Source organism: Hylaeus volcanicus, chromosome 7 (genome assembly GCF_026283585.1).
Source record: "Hylaeus volcanicus isolate JK05 chromosome 7, UHH_iyHylVolc1.0_haploid, whole genome shotgun sequence".
In the NCBI taxonomy this organism is placed as follows: Eukaryota; Metazoa; Arthropoda; class Insecta; order Hymenoptera; family Colletidae; genus Hylaeus; species Hylaeus volcanicus.
In genome coordinates this window covers 2,445,874-2,468,357 of record NC_071982.1, presented here as the reverse complement: position 1 = coordinate 2,468,357, position 22,484 = coordinate 2,445,874, and the positions used below count along the sequence as shown (strand labels likewise).

The 22,484-nt window shown below is 37.4% G+C and overlaps 1 protein-coding gene across 2 annotated transcripts in view; it reads left to right on the top strand.

Moving 5' to 3' along the window:
- Nucleotides 1–22,484, top strand: part of LOC128879544 (integrin alpha-PS2) — a 131,674-nt gene that overhangs the window by 56,585 nt on the left and 52,605 nt on the right. For both annotated transcript variants that reach the window (XM_054128793.1, XM_054128792.1), the window contains exon 4: nt 16,613–16,784. In XM_054128793.1, the coding sequence (XP_053984768.1) occupies nt 16,613–16,784 (172 nt within the window). The remainder of the gene's footprint in view (nt 1–16,612; nt 16,785–22,484) is intronic.

Sequence of the window (22,484 nt, the reverse complement as noted above, 5' to 3'; positions counted from 1 at the left end):
ATTTACAAAATTTCTTTCACAACATGCCACTTGAAATAGTATTTCAAATAATATTATTTCATAAATAATATCATTTCATAAACGTCTGTATCAAAGAAGACATTTTTACATACTCTTCTTCTCATCCCCCGCCTTCTCCCCCCAAATTAGGGCAAATTATTTCCCCCCATCCAGCACCCGAAGACCGAGAGGCGGCGGAAGAAATTCAGCGAAGAAAGAAATCCCGGAGCAGACAAAAACCCTGGGGAACGGACACGGACGTCTGGACGTAGGGAACAATCGAGGACGATAAAATACGATCGAGTCGTCGCGATAAAGCCGCGGCGCGTCGTGAATCCCCGTCGGGAATCGTTGCCGGCGGAGACGCGTCGGTTCGAAGTTAAAGCGCGCGCTATCGGGCCCGGGGGACGTCATCCCCGACCTCGACGACCCATCCTGAGAGCAGAGTCTTGTACGAAATTCGCGTTTCGCTCTCCGTTCGGCCGCGACCTTTCCCGTATTCGTCGTCTCGGCCCTTCCACGAGGCGAATCGCCCTTTTTGGGGACACGGGGGAAGGATTCCCTCTCGGAGGGCCCAGACCAGGCTCCGGGGGATCGACGGGGCCACGGTAGATCGAACGTTTGTCGGCCGCCGGAATGGAAATACCATTGTCAGAAGGAATCGACGGGACAATGTTTGAGAAATTCCCGTGGCCGTGCGAGAGATATTGCGAGAAGCGGTTGATCATCCTGTCTCCCGGCTACGGGGTGCAGATTTCTTTTTTACCCCTTTCTTTTCCCTTTGGTTCACCGTCGAGGTTGCGTATCTCGATTCCTCGAGGTCGCTGGTTTCCTTTTAATCGTGGAATTTCTTTGGTGGAGGTTTCGGGATAAACAGAGTTACTGAAAAGAAGTAACTTTCACTTTGAGTCTCTTTTACTTTGAGAAGTTTTAAAGTTGCTGAAAAAAATGGTTGAGAACGATTTGTAATCGAAATAATCAACGTAAAAAAGGCCCCGCGAGAAAAATTCTTTTTTAACCCTTCATTTACTGAACTTCTCAAAAGCTTTTAAAATCTAAGCGTCCATCTTGGTTTTATGTCATGGAGTTGTCTTTAACGAGCTTCCAAAAAAAAGTTTGTTGGGGGCGGAGGATGGAGCAGTGCGTAGTGTAGGCGAACTACCACGCTGAGAGACCGGGTTCGAATCCCGGGTGTTGTCCGATTCTGTTTTTTCAAGGTATTTCTAATATGAAAAGTATCGAAAGCTTTGTGGCTTAAAGTAAGAAATGGAAAGAATAAGATAATAAGGCAAAGAGAGGTCTTGCAAGAGAAAAGTACCCGAAGAGTGCCCAATTACATATGGACGAATATAAAGTAGGTCAGTGTAAGCACTACATAAAAATACAAAAAAAGGTTGTAATCCCACCCAACAATTGGTCTTGTAAATAAAGTACCATGAAAAGTGCAATTACATTTGGGTGAATAATATAAAGTAGCTCAGTAAGCACTACATAAAAATACACAAAAAAGTTTGTGATGCCACCCAACAATTAAAAAACGAACTTCATGGAAATGAACTTGAAAGTCACAATAAGTTTCGAAGCGTTTAAATTAATACAGTACCATCAAAAGATTGTTAGCACTTATAAGTTCCGCCTGTAAATGAACAACAATCAAGAAAAATTACTATTGGTCGAATAGTGCAGTAATTAAAATTCTAACTGTTTAGCCGAGTAAAATCAATTAATTAATAAACTATTTCAACAACCATTCTACATTCAACAACAATTCTTATTAATGCTTGAATAATAACAATAGTCTCCTACAAATACTTGTCGATTCGAAGGATCAAGAGACCGCGATAAGGAAAATAATGACTGCGCAAAGGGTCGATGAAAAAGTAGAGCTCGTTTTCGACTCAGAATTAGATCACGATTCCTTATTGGTGCCATCGCGAAATTACGAGCGACACGATAGCGTCTTGCTGTTCCGCAGGTTCCGATTCCGTCACGGTTACTACCCAATCGTAATTAGAATCGGCCACAAGTAGCAGCTCCATGCGAACGGTCTTGAGGGCACGAAAGGCCGCCGCGAGCAAAAAGCGATCGTTTAACGGACGTTGCAATTTGTCCCGTCGACAAAACACAGGACTGGAATGCGTATTGTCTGCCCGTTGGATTATCCTCCTGCTCCAGCTCCTCCTTCCGAGCAGGATCTCGCGAGGAGCAAGGAAGGTGGAACGTTGGATGCGCGGATAAGATCTTTTTATTTTGTCTATAGGACGTTTTCGACTATTTGGTCATCTATGGCATTTCTATATATAAAGATTTTGAATATTAAAATTTTGAATTTAAAAGTTTAGAAAGATTCTTTTGGTTCAGGATAACATACAGAGAGGAACACCATAAACTGGAATTGTATATTCTAGACGATTGTAGTTTTCTCTGAATATTTTTGAACTGATTTCTTAAATTCTTTTTTTTTCGCACTGTTTTGAAATGGTAATCACTTTTTGATATTGTATTGCACGCAGAAATGGCTGAACTTCTTGTCATCAGTCCTCTTCTTTTTCGATTGTTATAAGTATGGTTACACTATTGTAAGAAGACAATCAGATACTTTAAAGTGAATTAATGAAGCATTAAATTAATTTTTGTCGTTGCGAAAATTGATGTTGAATATTAATTTTCATAAAACTTCACGAGCGATTTGGAAAACGGTTTAACACTTTGACTGGCAGACAAATGCTCGTGAAAATATGTGTAAAAAATATAATTAGAAACTGTTTAATCTATCATTTGTGGTATTACTTATTTTTACAACGGCGTCATGTTATTTTATTTCATAATTATTTTCATAGCTGTGATCACTTTCGAATAACATTATTTGAAATTGCATTTCAATTAATATGTTACTGTATTTCATGATTATTTGAAATAACTGCTTCAAATAATTGTCAAATTGTTCTTAAAAATGATACAAAGTGAAATAGCAAGTAATACATGACGACTTTTTATTTAAATTTCGCGTTTGTTATCCAAACTTGAGAAGAAATAAATGTATTAACATTTTTTCAAGCTAAAACTAGCAGATTGATCTATGTTAATTGATTATCTGATTATGAGTCACGTTTTCTCAAATATAACACCCCTCCTCCACCCTTAGCATAAGTGGAACAGTAATTCTCGCTTGTAACATTACATAAATTCAGACAAAATTCTCTTAAAAATGAACTTTCCGAACAAAGAATATTTCAAAATAACTGTAAAAATTTCTTAAAATAACTACTTTTTGTTGCACACTATTTTGAGGATTATTTCCTTGGTACTTGAAACAGCTATTATTTCAAATGAATTGATTTCATTTTTATCTCCCAATAACTATCCTGAAAATAATTATCCGAAATAAATTCCATCAAATAGTTATTCTTTATTTTTGTTTCGATTAAAGTACGCCCAGGTCTGGTAGCAAGGCAACAAATATCATCTCGGCCAGTTTAAAAGCAAAACGGCACCTCGTTCAAGAGGCACTTTGTCGCGAACGGCGTTTACATCGGTCCTCGTAATTTAACCCGCTCTTTAGCCATCAAACCGTACACGAGAACGGAAGGGGGCGCGATAACTCACACCTTTCTCCTCGGAAATCTGAAATATCGCAGTCGTATCCGCGACCAGCCGCGCAACATCGGTACGCATTCGGTAAACTACGGGGACTCGTCGCCGGGTACCACGGTCTTTGTCCCCCCTGACAAATCCTCGCTTTCATTCGGCTCCGAGATTTCCTCTGCGGCGATTTCGCGCGTGTACGGGTACGTACTTACCCGCTAGAGCGTCGCGCCATGTATAAATAAGGCAGTGACTCAGAAGGTGCGCAGGAGGTGAGTCAACCACTAAACTGAACCGAAACGGTGTCTTCCGTGCGACCACCTCCGTCTCTGGTGACGTAAATATCCGTCCGTCGCGTCGATCCGTTATCCTGTCGTGGACGAGAAAGGGGCTCCTGGCGAGCGGGCGAAGGGGATGAAGCCCAGGTGAAAAATATGGACGGAGGACACACCTGGGACAAATTCAGAGGGGATATTTCACTCGCGTGTGGGTTTTTGTTGTTTGTTCTGGAATTAAATTGATATCTTTGGTAGGGTCTTGAAAATTATTGTTTGAAATTCAGGGTTCACGATGAGAACATGTGTTACGTAATTGTAGTGTTTAATTTATTAATCAATTTATTTATTTAATTCGAACCACCTTGTGTCCCCCAAACGCATTCTAACTTTTCTGTTCCACGATTAACCGTTTGTCTGGGAAGGGCATAAATCAAGTTTAAAAAAATATCAATATATAGGGGATGACGAGACGAAACATTGTTATATTTACTGTTTATCCATAGGATGGTTAGTTTCGAAAATAAAAATTGAAAAGTTAGAAGTTTGTTACAAAAATTGAATTTCAGAAAAAAGGTCTTCGTAACTTTTCAATTTTTATCTTTGTAACTAAACGTCGTATGAATAAACTCTACATATAAAAAAGTTTCATTTTGTCATCCTCTATAAGGTGATATTTTTTTTTAATACGATTGTTCAACCATTGTTTTTTTTTCTTCAAGACAATAGCAACTGGATCAGACCACTACGAGATCTCAGGAAAAAGGTCTTTTAAGTTTTCAATTTTTATCTCTGAAACTAAACGTCGTATAAATGAACTGTAAACGTAAAAAAGTTTCGTCTTATCATTCCCTATAAGCTGATATTTTTTTTTAATTCGATTGTTCAACCATTGTTTTTTTTTCTTCAAGACAACAGCAACAGGATCATTACGAGATCTCAAGTAAAAGATCTCTTCTAAATTTCCAATTTTTATCTCTGAAACTAAACGTCGTATAATTAAACTGTAAACGTAAAAAAGTTTCGTCTTATCATTCCCTATAAGCTGATATTTTTTTTAAATTCGATTGTTCGGCCGTTGTTCTTTTAAAATCACCCTCTTCTCGCTTATACACCACTTACCGAACACCCACTATATTTAGAAGCTGTCCTCGCATTTTTACGTACTGTACAATTTCCTTTTGTCCTTAACATTTGAAAATGACCACACACTTATGACCAAACACTATACCCTAACGAGCCTGTAATAAAGATCGTAAAGCGACGCCTTATTTTTATACTTCGCAAGCTTCCTATTCAGCTGAGCCCTATTTAAACGCCATGCGACCGAGGCTTAAGAAATTCCCTCGAAAAGAGGGATTATTCGCTCATTCGGCAATAACATTTTTCCAGTTTAATAAGTTCATGGCGCCATAAAAACGGTTCACGTCACATATAGCGCAGGTATTTACCCGAGAAGCGAACGCGACGTGGCCGTGGCGCGCCAATTTCATGGCGAATCACTGCTTCAAACGAACTGCTTCGAACCGTTCGTCAGATGTTAATCCGATTTGTCGTACTCCCTCGTAACGCGCAATTTAACGCGTAATCCTCGGTCAAAACCGGTCGCCGAGCATGATGCGGAGAGAAACTTAGGGGTTGAGCGGATTAACACGAATAAGAAACGCGGAAGCCAGAGTGCAGGTCGCCTGCAGACAGGTCTGGGTATATTTTAATTGATACGAAAATAAAAGATAACTACTTGAAACAATTTATTTCGTTACGTTATTTTCAATACCGTTATTTAAAAATAAAAATGATATCGATTCATTTGAAATGATAAGTCTTTCAAGTAATGAATTATTTCGTTATTTAATATTTGAAATTTGATAAGAATCGCTTCTAAATATACCCTGAAATAGTATGCAACAAAAACTGACTTTATTTGAAGAAATTTTTGCAGTGATTTGCTTTTGTCCAAAATTCTTTCTTCGAACAACAAAACATATATAGTAATAATTTACGGTGTAAATTAATTATTCATTGAAGGTAGTAAGTGTCTACATATTTATGAACATATTTACGTATATACATACATACATATTTATCTTGAAAAAATGTCAATACATTTATTTCTTATCAAGCTTGGATAACAAACGTGGAATTCTTTTTTATTTCATCTTCATCGCTTTTAAATTAAAAATCTTCGTGTACTAATTTCACCTCGTGTAATTTTTAAGAATAATTTGACAATTACTTGAAGCAATTATTTCAAACAATTATGAAATGAAACAATGTATCATTGATTTGTCAATGTCGCTCAAGCTTGGGGAACCCGAGTTTCTCGAAAACCAACGACGATTCCACGGAAGCCATTCCATATCTGCTCCCTTAAAATACGGCCGATCTATCCTCGTTGGTTAGGCCTGGGTGCAGTCGACCCGAGATGACCTCATTCACGCGCAAGAATAACTTATGCTGGGCTGGTCGTTCCTTCGTGAACGGACGCCTCGACTATCCGCTTTTTCTCTAAAAATTTATCGGCCATTGTCAAAACAGGATGACTTACTGTCGCTGGCTGTTTTCAAGCTTCTCTCGTAAATTTTTAACGCACTACAAACTTTTTCCAGAAAAATATTTGTATTAATTTTATAGTGAAACACTCGTTCGTGTGATTCAGGAGAAATTTATCCAGAGAGATTCTTTGTTATCGTTTAAACTGAAACAAAGAAAGAGTTTGTATCTTTCACAATTCCGAAATTAAAAATTTCTTCGTAAACATAGTTTTCTTAAGGGGAGGTAAAAATTGCGAACTGTAGGAGTTTATATTTTTTGTGTAATTACGAAAATAGCAAAATGATGACTTAAACATCATCTGTTATTAAGTAGACTACAATATATATTTTAATATTATAAAGATCCCTGTTGAAATAAAGGGTTCTGAAAGAGGAGCTTCAGGTTGTTGTTGGTTAATGTATTATATAAAAAACAAGGAGACTATATTTTTTACATAATTATGAAAATAGAAAAATGATGACTTAAACTCCATCTGTTATTAAATAGACTGCAATATATATTTCAATATTATAAAGATCCCTGTTGAAATAAAGGGTTCTGAAAGAGGAGCTTCAGGTTGTTGTTGGTTAATGTATTATATAAAAAACAAGGAGACTATATTTTTTATATACGTATATTACATACGTATATTATATACATATTATATAGTAAACGAATTATTCAGGTGGTCTCTTTTAAATGTTTCACCTTGTATATTTTAACAATGATTTCGAATAGAGAGATTATATGACACTTATTCGCACAGGCCTAACTTTTTACGAAGTGCCAATTGGGGTGTCACGCATTTTCCAAGTCGTTACCTTTTTTCCAGGGCCATTTTATTACCGGATTTCCCAGGTTCAGATTTCTCCTTGGGAGTTATTCTTGCTTCCTGTGGGATATCACACATGGAAGATACACGGTACGCTGGAGGGTTTTCCCTGCATCGAATTATGTGTGTTCTCTATGGTAGATCGGTATTTCGTACTATCCTTTCGAGGTTTTTAGAATACAAATATAACGTACATAAGAGTCTAATGCATTTTCTCCTATCTTCAAAAATAAGCGAGTTATTCAGGTAACCTGTTTAAAATGCCCCACCCTGTATGCGTGAATGTTACTATAAATTTATAAATCTGCATAAATGTAAAATTTGAACGTCTAACTTGTTTTTGGTATAATACAATACATTACGTAATATAATATAATATAATAATATAATTGTTGAAATAGAGAGCAACTAAACAAACTTCTTATTTAACCCTTTAACCGCCGGAAGATTTTTGCTGGAAATTCTAAGAGGTGTAGATGTGTGAATTTAAAAAAAATATCAACTTACAAGGAATAATAAGACAAAACCTTTTTGTATTTACAGTTTATACATAGGACGTTTAGTTTTAAAAATAAAAATTAAAAACTTGAAAGACCTTTTTCCTGAGATCTCGTAGTGGTCTGATCCTGTTGCAGTTGTCTTAAAGAAAAAAAAAAAAACAACAGTCGAACAACCGAATTTTAAAAAAATATCACCTTATAGTGAATGATGAAACGAAACTTTTTTATATTTACAGTTTATTCATAGGACGTTTAGTTTCAGAGATAAAAATTGAAAACTTAGAAGGCCTTTTCTAGTCCCAGGTAGAAATCAAAATGTTTTAGCTGAATTGTAATTTATTTTTGTCTACCGTATCATTAATTCTCTCTCTTACGATGGGCACTGCATGGTAAATGATAAAAGATGAAATAAAAATCCCTCCTGACAGTTAGGTTGCCACTTAGATAAGCCTCTATTGCTTTACGTTTCACGAGATATTAATTCTAATCTCGTTGCAGGAGAAATACGATTGCAATATTTTGTAAAATGATACGTAATGGAGAAAGTAACTCCGAAGAGAAATTTTGATTAGGCGCTCCTAGAACTGTAGATTCTGGATTCAAGGGAGATAGATAGAGATAGATAAGATGATAGACCTAAGATAGGACGACACATGCCTCTTGATCAGTTTTTTGGTAGTTAACGTTTAGTTGGTTTATTTATATTCCTATATATTCAAGTATGTCTTCTTTTCATATCTCGTGAAGCTCATGAAATTTATGGGAGAAGTTACGATAAAAATTACATAGCATTCTTCTCGTCGATCAAATTAATTATTGAGATTTGTATACAGTGGACGTTATATTAAAATCAATTAAATTTCATTCCAATTTGAATAGCAGTTATATCCTATACTTATAGGACAATCTAGAAGAGCTGTTTAATTTGTCTATACGTTTGTTTAGTTGCTCTCTATTTCAACAATTCCAGATAAAGTGCCAACGACATCATCCTTCACAAAACCCCTCATCCCCTTTCGCAAAACACTTTACATTCAAGTGAACGTTCAAGTAACCATTAAACGTTTTCCTGGATCCACCGGAACCCCGAAAATAGTTCCTAGTTACGCTCTAAAATAAATCATGGGCTTTCCAAAGGAAAACTCGATGTCCCCGCAGCGTGGCCCCGGGTTGCCTTTACGATTCCGCCGAACTTTACGAGCAAAGGATCGACAGCAGGCAAACGAACCTGGTCCGCCGCCTACCGTAAACTCTTTCTGCGTTTGACCTTTATTGTTCGAAACGTGTAACGCACGTGTGCGCGCGGGAAATTCCCCGGTGTTCAAAGAGTGCGCTGACAACCGGCGCCATAATGGTAGGGACCGTATCTTTCACGGCGAAACGGCACCGTAAATTAAAACAATATGCCACTATTTTATCGCTCGCAATATCCCCCGCAATACTTAATGCGTTTCCATTGTAACCGACTGAGAACTCGGTCGCGGTAAAAGCTCGGTTCCAGCGCAATGGGAAATACGGATTCCTTTATGGGGAGATTGCATTTCGGTGTCGTATGTTTACTACGTTTACGGACCGCTCCACATCAAATCGGTCTCTTTTTTTTATTTAAATTATCTTGTCGAGGTTCGCATCAACGTCTAGGTTCTTAGATAAAAATAAAAATAAAATCTTCGCGAACGTGACTACAAAAATTGAACCTAAATAGGAATTTATTTTATTCTGCAAATACTACAACATGAACTTTACTTTCAATCTTTTTTATATTCTTGAATATTGTTTGCATTTTGTAGTTTTTCTGCGCACCCAAATTTTCTATAAATGCATAAGGATCCGCAGCCATAATCAAATACACCCGTACCTGGGGAAAATTCAAAGTCGATTTTCTCGAGAACAAAGCTTCGCGTAAAAAATTGTTGTTCTACATTTTCAACTCATTTTTTCATGTAGAATCACCACCCTTTTCGCTGATACACACCAGTTATCGAACAACCTGTGTATACAGATATATAAAATAAAAATAAAGGTAAAAGTAAAAATAGAAATAAAAGTAAAAGTAAAAATAAAAATGAAAATATCATTTCGCTGCCTCCCCTATCCAGAAAATCGTCAAGCTCTTTGAGCAGTTTTAAATTCTTTAAATAATTCTAAGGTTCCAGAGTGAGTCTATTTAGAAACAACCGGACCTTAATGTGTTAGCGGAGGGAGATCGGTCACTTTTTAGGTATCGAAGACAAACGAGAGAGCGAATGGACCGACGAAACAGCTGCCAGAACGGGGCAGGGGTACGGGGATAAAAATATTCTCGAATCGAAACGCATAATAGCACCGGACAGCCCGCAAAGAAATACAAGAATGAGTTTGGTCATCGGACGTTCCAAATAAAGCACTCCTTAGTGAACCCTTTGAATGCGCCTCGTTGAGCCCGAGTGGTCGAGGAGGAAGGCGAAACGCCAAGAGAAGAGTAAATGAAGAGGGAAGTCAGGATTATCACGGTTTACAGCTGCTCGCGGATCGATCGTGACCGAGCCGCTTTAAGTAAATCGATCTTGTATCTCGACGCGAGGCACAGATGCATCTTGATCGTGATACGTATTAAAGAATCGACAGCTGATCGACGCGTGGATGATGATCGTGCGGCACAGAAAGCTGAAAATATCAAAGGGAGGCGTACGAACGACGTTCCTTTTTTCGTCGAGGGGAAATGAAGTGTAACGATCGCGATACGAACGACCTCGACGCTGTTGTAAAAGTTGTTTATACCGGTTCGCGGCATGAAACGCATTTTGGAAAAATTGTTTTTGCTGAAATTGCGATTGGAGCATGCGTTCACGTTTCGGTATATTTATAATGAGCTAATAAGAAGGTTAGAATATTCCTTTTTTGTTAGCTAGATGCATGGTCCAAAATAAAACAGAATAAAAAATAATATATAATTCATTATATGTAATGTATTATAATTATAACTTTTATAGTAATATATAATGTATTATATCGGGTTGTTTAGAAAAGCCTGGGTCAACATGGTATTCGTTCAAAGAGGAACGAATGACAATAAATGGCACCAGTAATCAATTATTCAGTTAAAATTGCATGCAAGATAGGCATTATATATATTACGGTGAATGTGATACACTAGGGATTATACGTAATCACCGGTGATTTTATATAATTCCCGACTCGTAATAGGGAATGTGATATATAGTGATAAATACACTTGAAGGATTCCCGGAATTCTTCTACTTCGATGGATAAAGTGGCTAAAAACGCCGTTTCTACTACAGGGATTTATGATCGAAGCCATGCGTGTTCTATTTAAATGACCGAGTTAAAACATTTTCTTGATCGGAAACGTAACAGTATAATTGCGGATAAGCAGGTAGCACCGAATAATCGCGCACCATTCTAATTATGTATCTCCAAACGAAACCAGCCTATACCGAATCCATTGTTCGCTCGTGGTTCGTCAGTTTTTCGTTACTTTAATGGCAGAAATACGTCCAGTTTCGGTACGAAACGAACGCAATTTGCTCGCCAAAGAGCCCGGAAGACGTTAAAGGCCGATAATGACACGTTCCCGACGCGTTTTCTTCGACGGTAAGGAAGCAAATCGTTCGGGGAACGAAAGGCAACGCGCCTTTAATTGCGAGGAGGGAAGAGGAGCGAAAAAGGCCCGCGAAAGAAAAGGGAATAATAACAATTCGACCGTATTCTTTAGGCGTGATTGCGGCAACAGTATCTGCGTTCACTCTTCATTAAAAGAACCACTCGAAAAGAACTTACGCTCAGCTAATGGCACGGTTCCTTTAATGTCTTCAGTCGAACGCTTCGCGGGCCTTTCAACGCGCGTGAATGATTCAAGTTTTTTCGATTCGTATCGGGCCCGATACGACCGGTGCTTCGAGATCGATTTCTTCTCGATTTTTCGACGTTTCGAACACGGTGGAACACGACCGGTTTCGGGCCACAGAAATTCACTTTTCGCGGTTTGTACCATGTATGGGCAGCGAGAAGAGCATAGCCAATAGAAACGCTATGGAGGACATTTCGTGTCGTTGATTTTTAGTGGAAGGAGCTTGGGTCAAAATTGCGTTCCTCTTTGGAGGAAACTATGTGACTTAAAATAGTACGAGCTGTAGAATGGAATTTTTTTTTAATAAGGTTTTAAGGTTTTTTATAAGGTTCTTGTAGGTTCATACCTGCAATCTTTTCCAATTATTCCCACATCAAAATATCTGACGGCGCTCCTACAGTTATCTTAAAATATTTGAAAATTACCAAAGTCACAAGGCAATTATTAACATTCTAATTTTCTTAACGACTTCCTAGTTTCTCAGAAGGCTTACAAACTTTTACAAAACCCATGGAAAACCTTTTTTTATCATACCTTCCACTAAAAACGTCCATATGATAGTTAAAATATCAAAAAATCAGAAGATAACGTTAAATAAAGGCGCGAAATTGCAAATCTAAAGGTTCTGTAAATTTGCTCATAAACATCTGCAGTCCAGACGTTACTAATGCTAGCATTTCTATCGACCTCGCGTATGATGGAACCAGTTAACTGTACCGACAAAACGAAAATATCATCGACTTTACGCAAGACGCGATCGTCGAGGGAAATCGATCTCTCGGCGCGGGAAAACGTTCGAAGAAAGACTCGGCGACTTAATTGAACGTAACGACCGTCTGATGTTTCTTCCTGTTGTCGATCGACGCACAGAGAAGAGCGCAGGAACGAGGACCACGAAAAGAAGAGGGTGCGTGGCGGTGTGTGACTGCAATTTATCCATTGCGCCAGTTTATCTCAATCATTGAAGGATCGACACCACGAATGTCGCGTACGAACTTTCGAAGCGGGAGAGTTCTGAAATAAATATCGACTCGAATTGACGATTTGATTTACGATTTAAAATCTTTCCAGACTGGGATCGGCAAAATTCTTATCTGGATAAGGATTTTCGGTGATAAATAAAAGGTACACTGAATGAAAGCAAATAGAGTTAGGACAAGGGTTGCGAGTAACTAATTACTTTTTTAATTAATTTCCGTCTTTAATTGACAATTAATTACGAACAATGTAATTACAAATTATTTAATTAAAATTGAATCAAACAGAGTTAATCGAAAGTCGTTTAAGTGACGATTGATACGCGCGAATTTAATTAAAGATATTCAATTGACGATTACTTTAAGCAGAATTAATTCAAAGTCATTTAATTGACGATCGATGTAAGCAGAATTAATTCAAAGCCATTTAGTTGCCGATTTGTTAATATCTTCAATGTTAAAAGACATTTACATAAAATTCAATTAAATGGGTTGAATTAATTCCTCTTAAATCAATCAATTAATGGCCATTAGTGTATATCAGCTATTATTTTGATCTATCATGCTTTTACCTGTTCGATAATTACAGACCTAGGTAACATTCATCCCGATAATTGGTCTATAACCCGACGTCGCCAGCATTAATAATTTTCTGAACCGATAACAAACTCCAACGAGTCGAAAGCAATCGAGGCTCATTGCGCTCACCAGGTAGAGGCATAATAATTGTTCGAGCGGCCAAAGACGGAGAACGCTTACCGTTCTCGATATCGAATCAAGTTTTCGTTCGAGACGCGTTAATCAACGACAACGGTGCGCTTCCCTCGTTCAGTTTTCGATTAACGCTCCGCGCAGCATCCGATTCGCGTGGGTAAAACGATGTAACGTTGTAACGCGCCTTAATTGGCTCGCAATTAATAATGCAATGTTGCGTGCACCGGCGAACCTCAAGCGCGAGCACACGATCCTCGTGCATGCAGAATCAGCGTCCTGCTCGTTAGGGCTCGTTTACACGGGGCTAGCCTTGGAAACCGATTAAAATGTTACCAGAGCGCGTCCGTGAGTTTACCCGTGCGTTTGTTCTCTCCTGAATCTGCATATATAGCCGCAATCTGCATTAAGCCTGCGTTGTCCCTTTCGTGTTTGATTCATTGCAACGTTCAAATTAAATGCCCCACAGGCTGGTCGAGAGCACGGAGACCTGCAACCAGCGTTTTTTACAGTGCCGGTGTGAGCCAATGAGGTTATTTACAATTTTTTTTTTTAGAAGATAGAATAAATTGCGTCGTGTAGAAGCTTGTGATAATTTGGGGTTTTCTATTAGAGGTGTTCAATAGGTATCTATGTATTAGTGGAGATTTCAGATCCGAAAACAGCGTTTCCTACAATATGCTCTAATGGGGTCATTTGCAAATGATTTTTAAGAGGATTAAATAAATTGCATCGTGTGGAACCTTGTGATAATTTCAAGTTTTTAATTAGTGATGTTTCTTAGATGTTTAATAGCGTAGATTTGGGGGTTGAGTTTAAGAAAATGGGGTACACTGCGATCGAACTGACTTTTTGTATCACAGATAGCCCTTGATCTGGCAATTATAATGGTGGTCATCTTGACCCTTAATTCCCCTCTCACCCTCCAGAGGTCAAAAACTGGAATGGTCCAAAAAGTGTTTTTTTTTTGCACCGATCCCGGTGAGTACGTCTATTCCAACTTTTTTCCTTACGTCGAGGAACATCATAGCATCAAGCCCAAAATCTACTGTCTGGGTAGGTTTAGGGTAGTTTTTAGTGGGAGCGAAAATATTGAATACTGTTAATGGACATACAGTCTACATGGAAATACTGTCCGAGTAGATTTGGAGTAGTTTTTGGTAGAGACGGCAATATTGAATACCATTAATGTACGTACTGTCTGAGTAGGTTTGGGGTAGTTTTTGGTGGGGAAGGCAATATTGACACTAGGGCAGTTGATCGCAGTGAATCTATGGCACGTTGCTTTGACAAACCTCTGGGTCGAGTCAAGAACTGATGTTCTTTCACGGAAAAAAAAGTCGGAAATGATGTATTCACCGATATCGGTCGGTGAATACGAAAGAAAAAACACTTTTTGAACCATTTCACTTTTTGTCTCCTGGCGAGGGGAGGGCAGGAGGGGAGAGTGGGCGGGAGTTAAGGGTCAAGATGACCCTTTATAATCCATTATAATCCATTAAAACCCAATATAAACCATTATAATCACCAGGTCAAGGGCTACCTATGATAAAAAAAATCAGCCCGATCGGAGGGTACCCCAATTTCTTAAACTCAACCGATTCGAGTAATTGTTGTTGAACTTGAACGTTGGTTAATGTATGAATTTATGAATAATTAAGAAATAATTTCTTTCTAGTCGAGTAGAGTAAGATTCATGTAATGGAGGGTTAATTGTAAATTGTGATCGTGGAATAATAAAGAATAATACGTGACAGTTCAGAATAATTTACAATTTATTATTCTGTATTATCGTGTTCGATTCATTGCAATGTTTAAATTAAATGATTCACAGACTGGTCGAGAGCACGGAGACCTGAAACCAGCGTCTTCTACGGTATGCTCCAATGAGGTCATTTACGTTTTGACAGCAGTCACAAGTTACGTGAAAATGTTGTTCCAAAAAGTTTTGTTTGTCGTTTCTAACATCCAGAAAAGAGTAAATAATAAAAAAATAAATAAAAAGAAATTGATTTTTTCATCAACCAACGGTAAAGTAAAATTCTAGATTCTAGCTGTAAACTGAGTTAAAGATACAGTTATTTTCGCAACGCGGTGTACGCTATTTTTCTCTCGCGATCCGTGCGATATATCGTTGTTTCCCTCGCGGCGTTAGGATTATCTCACGTTTCGTTTCGGCGCCAAAGTGTAACAATGGTGCGTCATCGTCTCTTTTTTGCGGGTTGTTCGTAATCGCCTGAACGACGCGTATTTTTGGCGATAGGGGCATCGTTGGAACCGTTTGCTTCTCGGGACAAGGTTCTCTCGCACGCGTAATAAAATCAGCGTGTTACGTCAATCATTCGCACTTGACTAGGGAGCACACGCTAGCAGCTGATGACCCTAATAACAGGCCGCGTAAATATATGTATGCAACAACGCGCTTTGCGTCTCACCGAGTAGAACGGCGTCTAAGAAATTATTTCCTCGAATCTCGCTACGTGCAATCTGGTCACGGGGCGTGCTCCGCGAGGGCGGACCTTGGGCGTGAGATGAATTAAATTAATTATAGAATTCGCGGAAATTCGGGGAAAACGTTGATTCGTGGCTCGTTGCTGAGATTCGTGACTCGCGACGTGTGCCAATCTCGTTAAGATTGATCGTAGAGTTCAACGCCTTTAAGTTGTCTTGGCACTGTGACAAACCGTAATCATCGCGATTTATTAAATTGTTGCCACTCGCGTGTGAAATGAAATATCGTGATACGGTAAAGTCTCCATAAATGCACAAATATCTCTACCATAAATGCACTGAAGGAGAGCGAATGAAGAAGAGGACGGAGAGAAAGTACCAGAGTATTTAAAACATGTCCAAAAATCAAAACAATCGGAGGAAGACACCTAAAAGACATTCCTTATCAGTCTCTTCTTCGTCAAACTGCCTTTCTCTACTTCGTCGACGCTTCGAAACTCTGGACGAATTCGAAACTGGTCGGACTTGAAATATTTGGTTATACGTACAATGTACATCCAACCAAGGTGTCGATTGTGTTTAAACGCGACTCCGAGCGCGAACGTAGAAGGGGACAGACAGTGGAGGAGAGAGAGAGAGAGAGAGGTCCAAAGACACAAAGCGAAAAGCCGAAACGTAATGGAGAGACTATATGTATCTCACTTTCGCTCGCTAAACGCGAATACATATATATATATATATATATATCTCGCTTCTATGGGTATTATGGTAAATCGGAGAGGTCATGTGCCGTGTCTACTCCCCTTAAATTTTCCTGGCAGTGAATGATTTAATATACCAAAAACCGTAGAATAGTAAAAACACAATGTTTATTTTCCCCTGTTTTATGTTCGCAGGCGTGCGCCCCCAGGTATATTTGGTTCTCCCTGTCGCAACCGAAGTTCGACGCAGAGCAGAATCGATGGAAGAAGGATTCGACGACCGGAAATCGAAGAGAACCTGTCGGCACCTGTTGGGTCGTTAGCAACAACTTCAACGAATCGCATGAATATTCACCCTGTCGAACGAGTGAGTATCTTCTTCTTTCTCCACTCTGCTGTCGCGTCCTGCGCATCGCGGGCACGGGACTTTGGGACGACTTTATCAGAGTACATAATGTGATACTCGGGTTAACACGTTGGACGCCACGTCGCCCATGTATGGGTGACAGGGATTTTCATTGTGGAATCGAATAAATTAATTCTGAAGAGAAGGTGTTAAAATAAATTCATTTAGGTAGGATTGGTAAATTCTAAAGAGGTCGCAAAATTAACAACTACCACAAATGTTGGATTATGTAATTAGTAACTGTATAGAAACAAAATGTTAGCCTCGTAGGAATATTCGCGATTATTAGTCTGGCAGTCAACGTGGTATGGGGGTGCTCCGATTTGAACGACTGAAAAATAGACGATTTGCTAGAATTTTTTTGTTTTGGTTGAAATGGTAAGGAATATTGAAACAAGACTTTCCTGTACCATTAAGAATTGTTAACACTACTTATTCGTAATTTTTGAATTGATGATTGTATTAGAATAAATATTGAACCATCGGCATCGACGATGCGTAGTTTTTGCGACTGGTTCACGATGCATACTATGATTTCTTTTAGGTTATGTATTTGAAACAAACCAAATTTAGGAATTCTTAAATAAAACAATATTCTGCGGAAAATGTGGTAGAGTTTTTTTTTGCAAAATATTGAATACTGACCATATTCTATTTACTACATGGTGACGTAAAAAATAATAATTTATAATACTTAAAAAATTGTTTAGCGAGGAGATCTCTGAGTACATATATTTCGTTTTAATTTCAAATCCAAGTACACACGATTACAGGAGCATTTTATTATTAAAAATAAAATTCTAAAGCCTCCTTTGGGTTTCCCGTTACCATTCCAAAGCTAAGACATATATTTTTTTTCTATTTTATTTAAGTTCAATTCAGACTGTCCATTACAAACATATTCTCCCCATCTTCTGTCTTTTATTTATAAATAAATTAGAACATCAAAAACGATAAAAATTGAAAGTGTGTGCTAATGATGGCAGAATTTACCACCGATTTTGATCGCTATGAAAAAAGAATGAATACGATAAATATTCTTAATCGTTTCAGAAAGCCAGTAACAAACGCTTTCAATTTTCACGACTGTTCCCCATCCGTTGTGTTGGCACTCGAATCGAAACCGGATTCTCAGAATTTATAGAGAACGCCTCGCTCTCGTTCCCGAATTAGCTTGGTTTACAAAAAAAAAAAAAGGAAGAAGCACGAAATCAGGAAAATATTTTTGTGCGCCTGACAACACTCACCGCGAGTGCTATAAACAGTGAGTAAACAACGTCTCGAAAGCGGGGAACTCGGCCGTTTACTCTTTAAAGTGTTTCTTTGAGAGTTAGATCCTTCATCCTTTAAGGCTTCTGTCTACTTCGAAGCCCCAAGAATGAGTAGCGTTCTAGATCGCGTTCTTTTGCGGAATAAATTATTATGGTTGATAATTTCGAATTTATTCATGTTTCGCCGAGCTATAAGAAATTTTTCATGCATTAAGTACAAAACTTAGAAAGATGATTAGAACTTGGAATGATTTAGGTATGACACTCTGTATAATAACTCGCATGCCCAAAGAAAGCGTTTAAGATTATTCTGCTCCGTAAATCACCGTAAAACGATACGCTTTTTGTCATTAAAAACGCCACGGCAGACCTACGTGGACGACAGGAAATATCCTGTTACCGAACGTATTTATGGTTGCTACAGTTCCAGGACACGGTCACATGTTACGGTTGATCTTTGTCATCCTTGGAGAAAATTTTACTCCCGTGGGACTCCGCGATTCGTCTAGTTTCGAGGCGAAAGAAATCAACGGTTCATTTTTAAAATCTAAGGTGGTATTATGGTCTGGAACGTCAATTTTTAATTTTTGTTGAGGATGTTCTGTTTTTAATCTATAAGAAATTTGTATAAAGGGTTTTGTCAGAGAACCTTTTACAACCCTTTAAACCGGCCTGGGTCAGGTCGCCGAAATGAGGCACTTTTTATGAATTTTTTAAAAATAGAATTTTTAAAAATGAAAAATATAAATTTTTGAAATAATTATGATCTTAATAAAACTTACAAAGTTTTTTTTATTGAATTTTAGTGATAAAAAATAATTTTACACATCGCCAACGAACAAATTGTAGTAAAAAGTTTAAAGAAATTTAAAATGCAGTATCGAAACGATCTGCAGATAATAACATCGTTGCGGACATTGTTCTCTTTAGACGTTCCTTCGTTGATTTTCCGAATTCAACAAAGTCCTTCGGCAGATATATTTTTAAAGATCTACGCTTTGAGAAAATGCGACAAAAAAATCAATATTTTGGAATTTTTGAAAAATCCCAGACTACAATGCTTCTTTCGACAGATTGCCTGAGTATCAATGCTGCACCTAAAAATGCACTACTCTTCCTCGCGATAATATTGATCGTAGCTCGAAGATAAAATACTCGGGAATGTGCAGCATTTTTCTGTTATCTGTCGTTTATCACCAGGAGAAGAGTTTCAGCGCAGATTTCGGAAGTTATTTCTGTGGAACCCACTATCGCGTGTCTCCCACGTTGTTCACATGTTTCGGAAGTCTTTCCGGTCAATCATCTTCTCTAACCCGAAGAATGTCTTTTTCACTCACGGGACGAAGTTATTATCGGTAGAAAGAGATTTTCTTTCCGTCGAACTTGAGAATTTTATTTTGGAAAATCCATTGCTATCTTGAAATATCGTACAATAATAATCGTATAAATAATCGTATCGATAATTAGGAGATTGTTTTCACGAAAGAAGATTTTTACTTCGTTAAAAATATTGCAAGATACTGAAATAAAACTAGAGTGTGAATTATTTTTAAAATTATTTTTATGTTTCGTGGATTTCTTGTGTAGAATTGTAATGGAGTATCAAAACAGTGAATGTGTCGAATAAATAATAACGATATGGTTCCTGACCGCGTTTAAATATGCAACCTAACCTAACCTAACACATCAATAATATTCGCTTGTAATTGAATTTTAATGGATATTTCGATCTTAATTTTTACAAACTTCTTTGCAATAATAACTTTTTAATAAGCATTGGGCGACGGTTAAGTTATTAGAAAAGTTACTCGGGGTCAAGTCCTTGGCAAAATATCTCAAGGTCAAGGTCACTGGGGCGAGGTCTTCTTTTACAGCAGTTTCACCTCAAAAACTATAGTATTAATTAAAACTATCCTCTTTTGAAATGAAGTTTGAAAATTGATGATTACAGATATCTTTATTACTTAACGATAAATAATTCTTATCGCTAAAAAATGCTATAATTCAACTGCATTTCTTTAGATGCGATCTGCAAAAAGCAGAAATGATAAGTAAAGAAACGCAAGGCGTTCGATATGAATTTCTTTGTCACAAAGTGCACCGATTGGCGCAGCTGTTGCATCCGGTGCACGCTTGCAGACCAGAGAAACATCCATTTCCTGCGACTGAAGACAAGCGTTTTCTCGAGAACGCGTAAGCATTTGGAAAAAGACAAATCTTGCGTGTACACGCACGCTTAATGCGCTGCTGATTGTAGGCTGATGCATTTCCTGTCGCTCGTGGGTTCCAGATTTCATAGAGAATCCCAGATCTCTATTCAAAATGTATTTACCTTAAACGATGCGTTCAAGAATAAACACTGTAACCCAATTAGTTATTTACGAAGAATGAAAGAATATTTTCATTTCTATAATGCAACTGAAAATTGATTTTGTAATGATTCTTTTGTACCTTGGACTATATAATTAAAATAAATACTTTTACTTTGCTCGATATGTGTCTCGATATTTGTCCAATTTATTAGACTGCTCATAATATAATATTAAAGACAAGTATAATATTAAAGGGGAGCCTGGGTCATGTCGCCGAGATGAGTCACTTTTCACGAATTTTTTAAAAATAGTGCTAAACTCGAAAATCACAATGAAAAATTTTTCTATAAATAGGTTTTTGTTGTATGAATTTTGTAATTTCTTTTCAATTTTTTTTTTAAATATCTTCACATTTTAGGCCATATCTCGAGTTAGAAACATTCGATTGGGTCGCGCAAGATGCCATATTAAAGGTCATCGGATTTCCAACAATTGCTTCTAACATTGTTTTCCAATCGGTTCAATAGTTTAAATGTTACGGATTAATATATAAGAAAAACTTTCATATTTCGGCTAAAATACAACACGAAAATTTCTTCCATCGCCATGCAAAAATAGAAACTGTCAAATTACGTCCAGTTCCTTATTGCTTACGTATAAATCGCACTTTTACGAAGAAAACAAGCTTTTGTTGAACAAAATCTATGGATAAATACCAGAGTTAAGAACAATTGAGTAAAGGTACAAAAATTCCAATTTTACTCTGTTTTCGTATTTTTCTCCAGAATGTACATTTTGGCTGTAAACTAGTGTTATTAATCTTAATCGTATTACTCGCGCTAAAGAATGAGCTACTGCCCAATCTGGTAACTTAATATGACAAACCAATAAGAAGCCACAACGTGGTAGTTTTTCTGAAGATGAGTACCTCGAAGGTACTTCACTGCTCACGTTTTTACCTCAGCGGCTGTTTACGGCCAAGGAAAAAACCCCTAAAGATAAAGTCATTGTACTGTAATTTCCTCGTCGCACAGGGGAACGAGTTGCAGAAGCCGTCACGTCCTTTTGCTAAAGGGCAACAGGTTCACGTCTCCCTCGGGCGCTCATTGTCGGATGGATATCGTCGAGATCCATCGAAAAAACCGCGACATCCTCGCGGAAACGTTTCGAGACGACGACGTGTGAGCTCATCGTCCAGAAATTCCGCGGCGAGAGCGAGCAATTAAACAATTTGTAGAAGCGAACGTTTGCTGCCGCTTTTCCCGAGAATCCCGGCGCGCTTTTAGCGCTCGGATCCGTCGCAGCTTGCGAAGCTCGTGAAAGCTATGAGCGTGCGTGTTTTAACTGGGAAACCTTGGGAAAGGACATTCAATAATTATACTGGCAGATTTTTGAACACCTGGACGGATTTCTATACTTTTCAAGTTGTACGTATTTTAGGCACTACTGGGTATAAAATAATAAAATGAAATATGACGGATATAGTATTCGCTAAAGATAATGGCACGTATAGGTATATTATGACGTACAAAATATAAGAAGAAATTGAATTATAGGTATTAAGAAATGTATATTTATTTTTATATGTATGATTTTTTGAATTTTGTATTCTATCTTTACGAAATACATCAAGTACAATGTTAATGTAAATATTGTTCATATCATAGTTAATTTATATATACATTATGCTTTATGTATTTCATGAGGATATAATACAAAATTCAAAACAATGGTAGATACAAATACATTATAAATATATTGTTCATGTCATAGTTAATTTGTATGTACAATGCACTTTATTTATTTCATGAGGACATATGTAGTACAAAATTCCAAAAATCATAGATACAAATACATTATAAATACATTGTTCATGTCATAGTTAATTTATATGTACAATGCACTTTATGTATTTTATGAGGATATAATACGAAATTCAAAAAATCATAGATACAAATAAATTGTAAATATATTGTTCATGTCATAGTTAATTTATATTATAATTTATTATAATTTATATTATATTTATATTATAAATTAACTATGACATGAACAATATATTTACAATTTATTTGTAT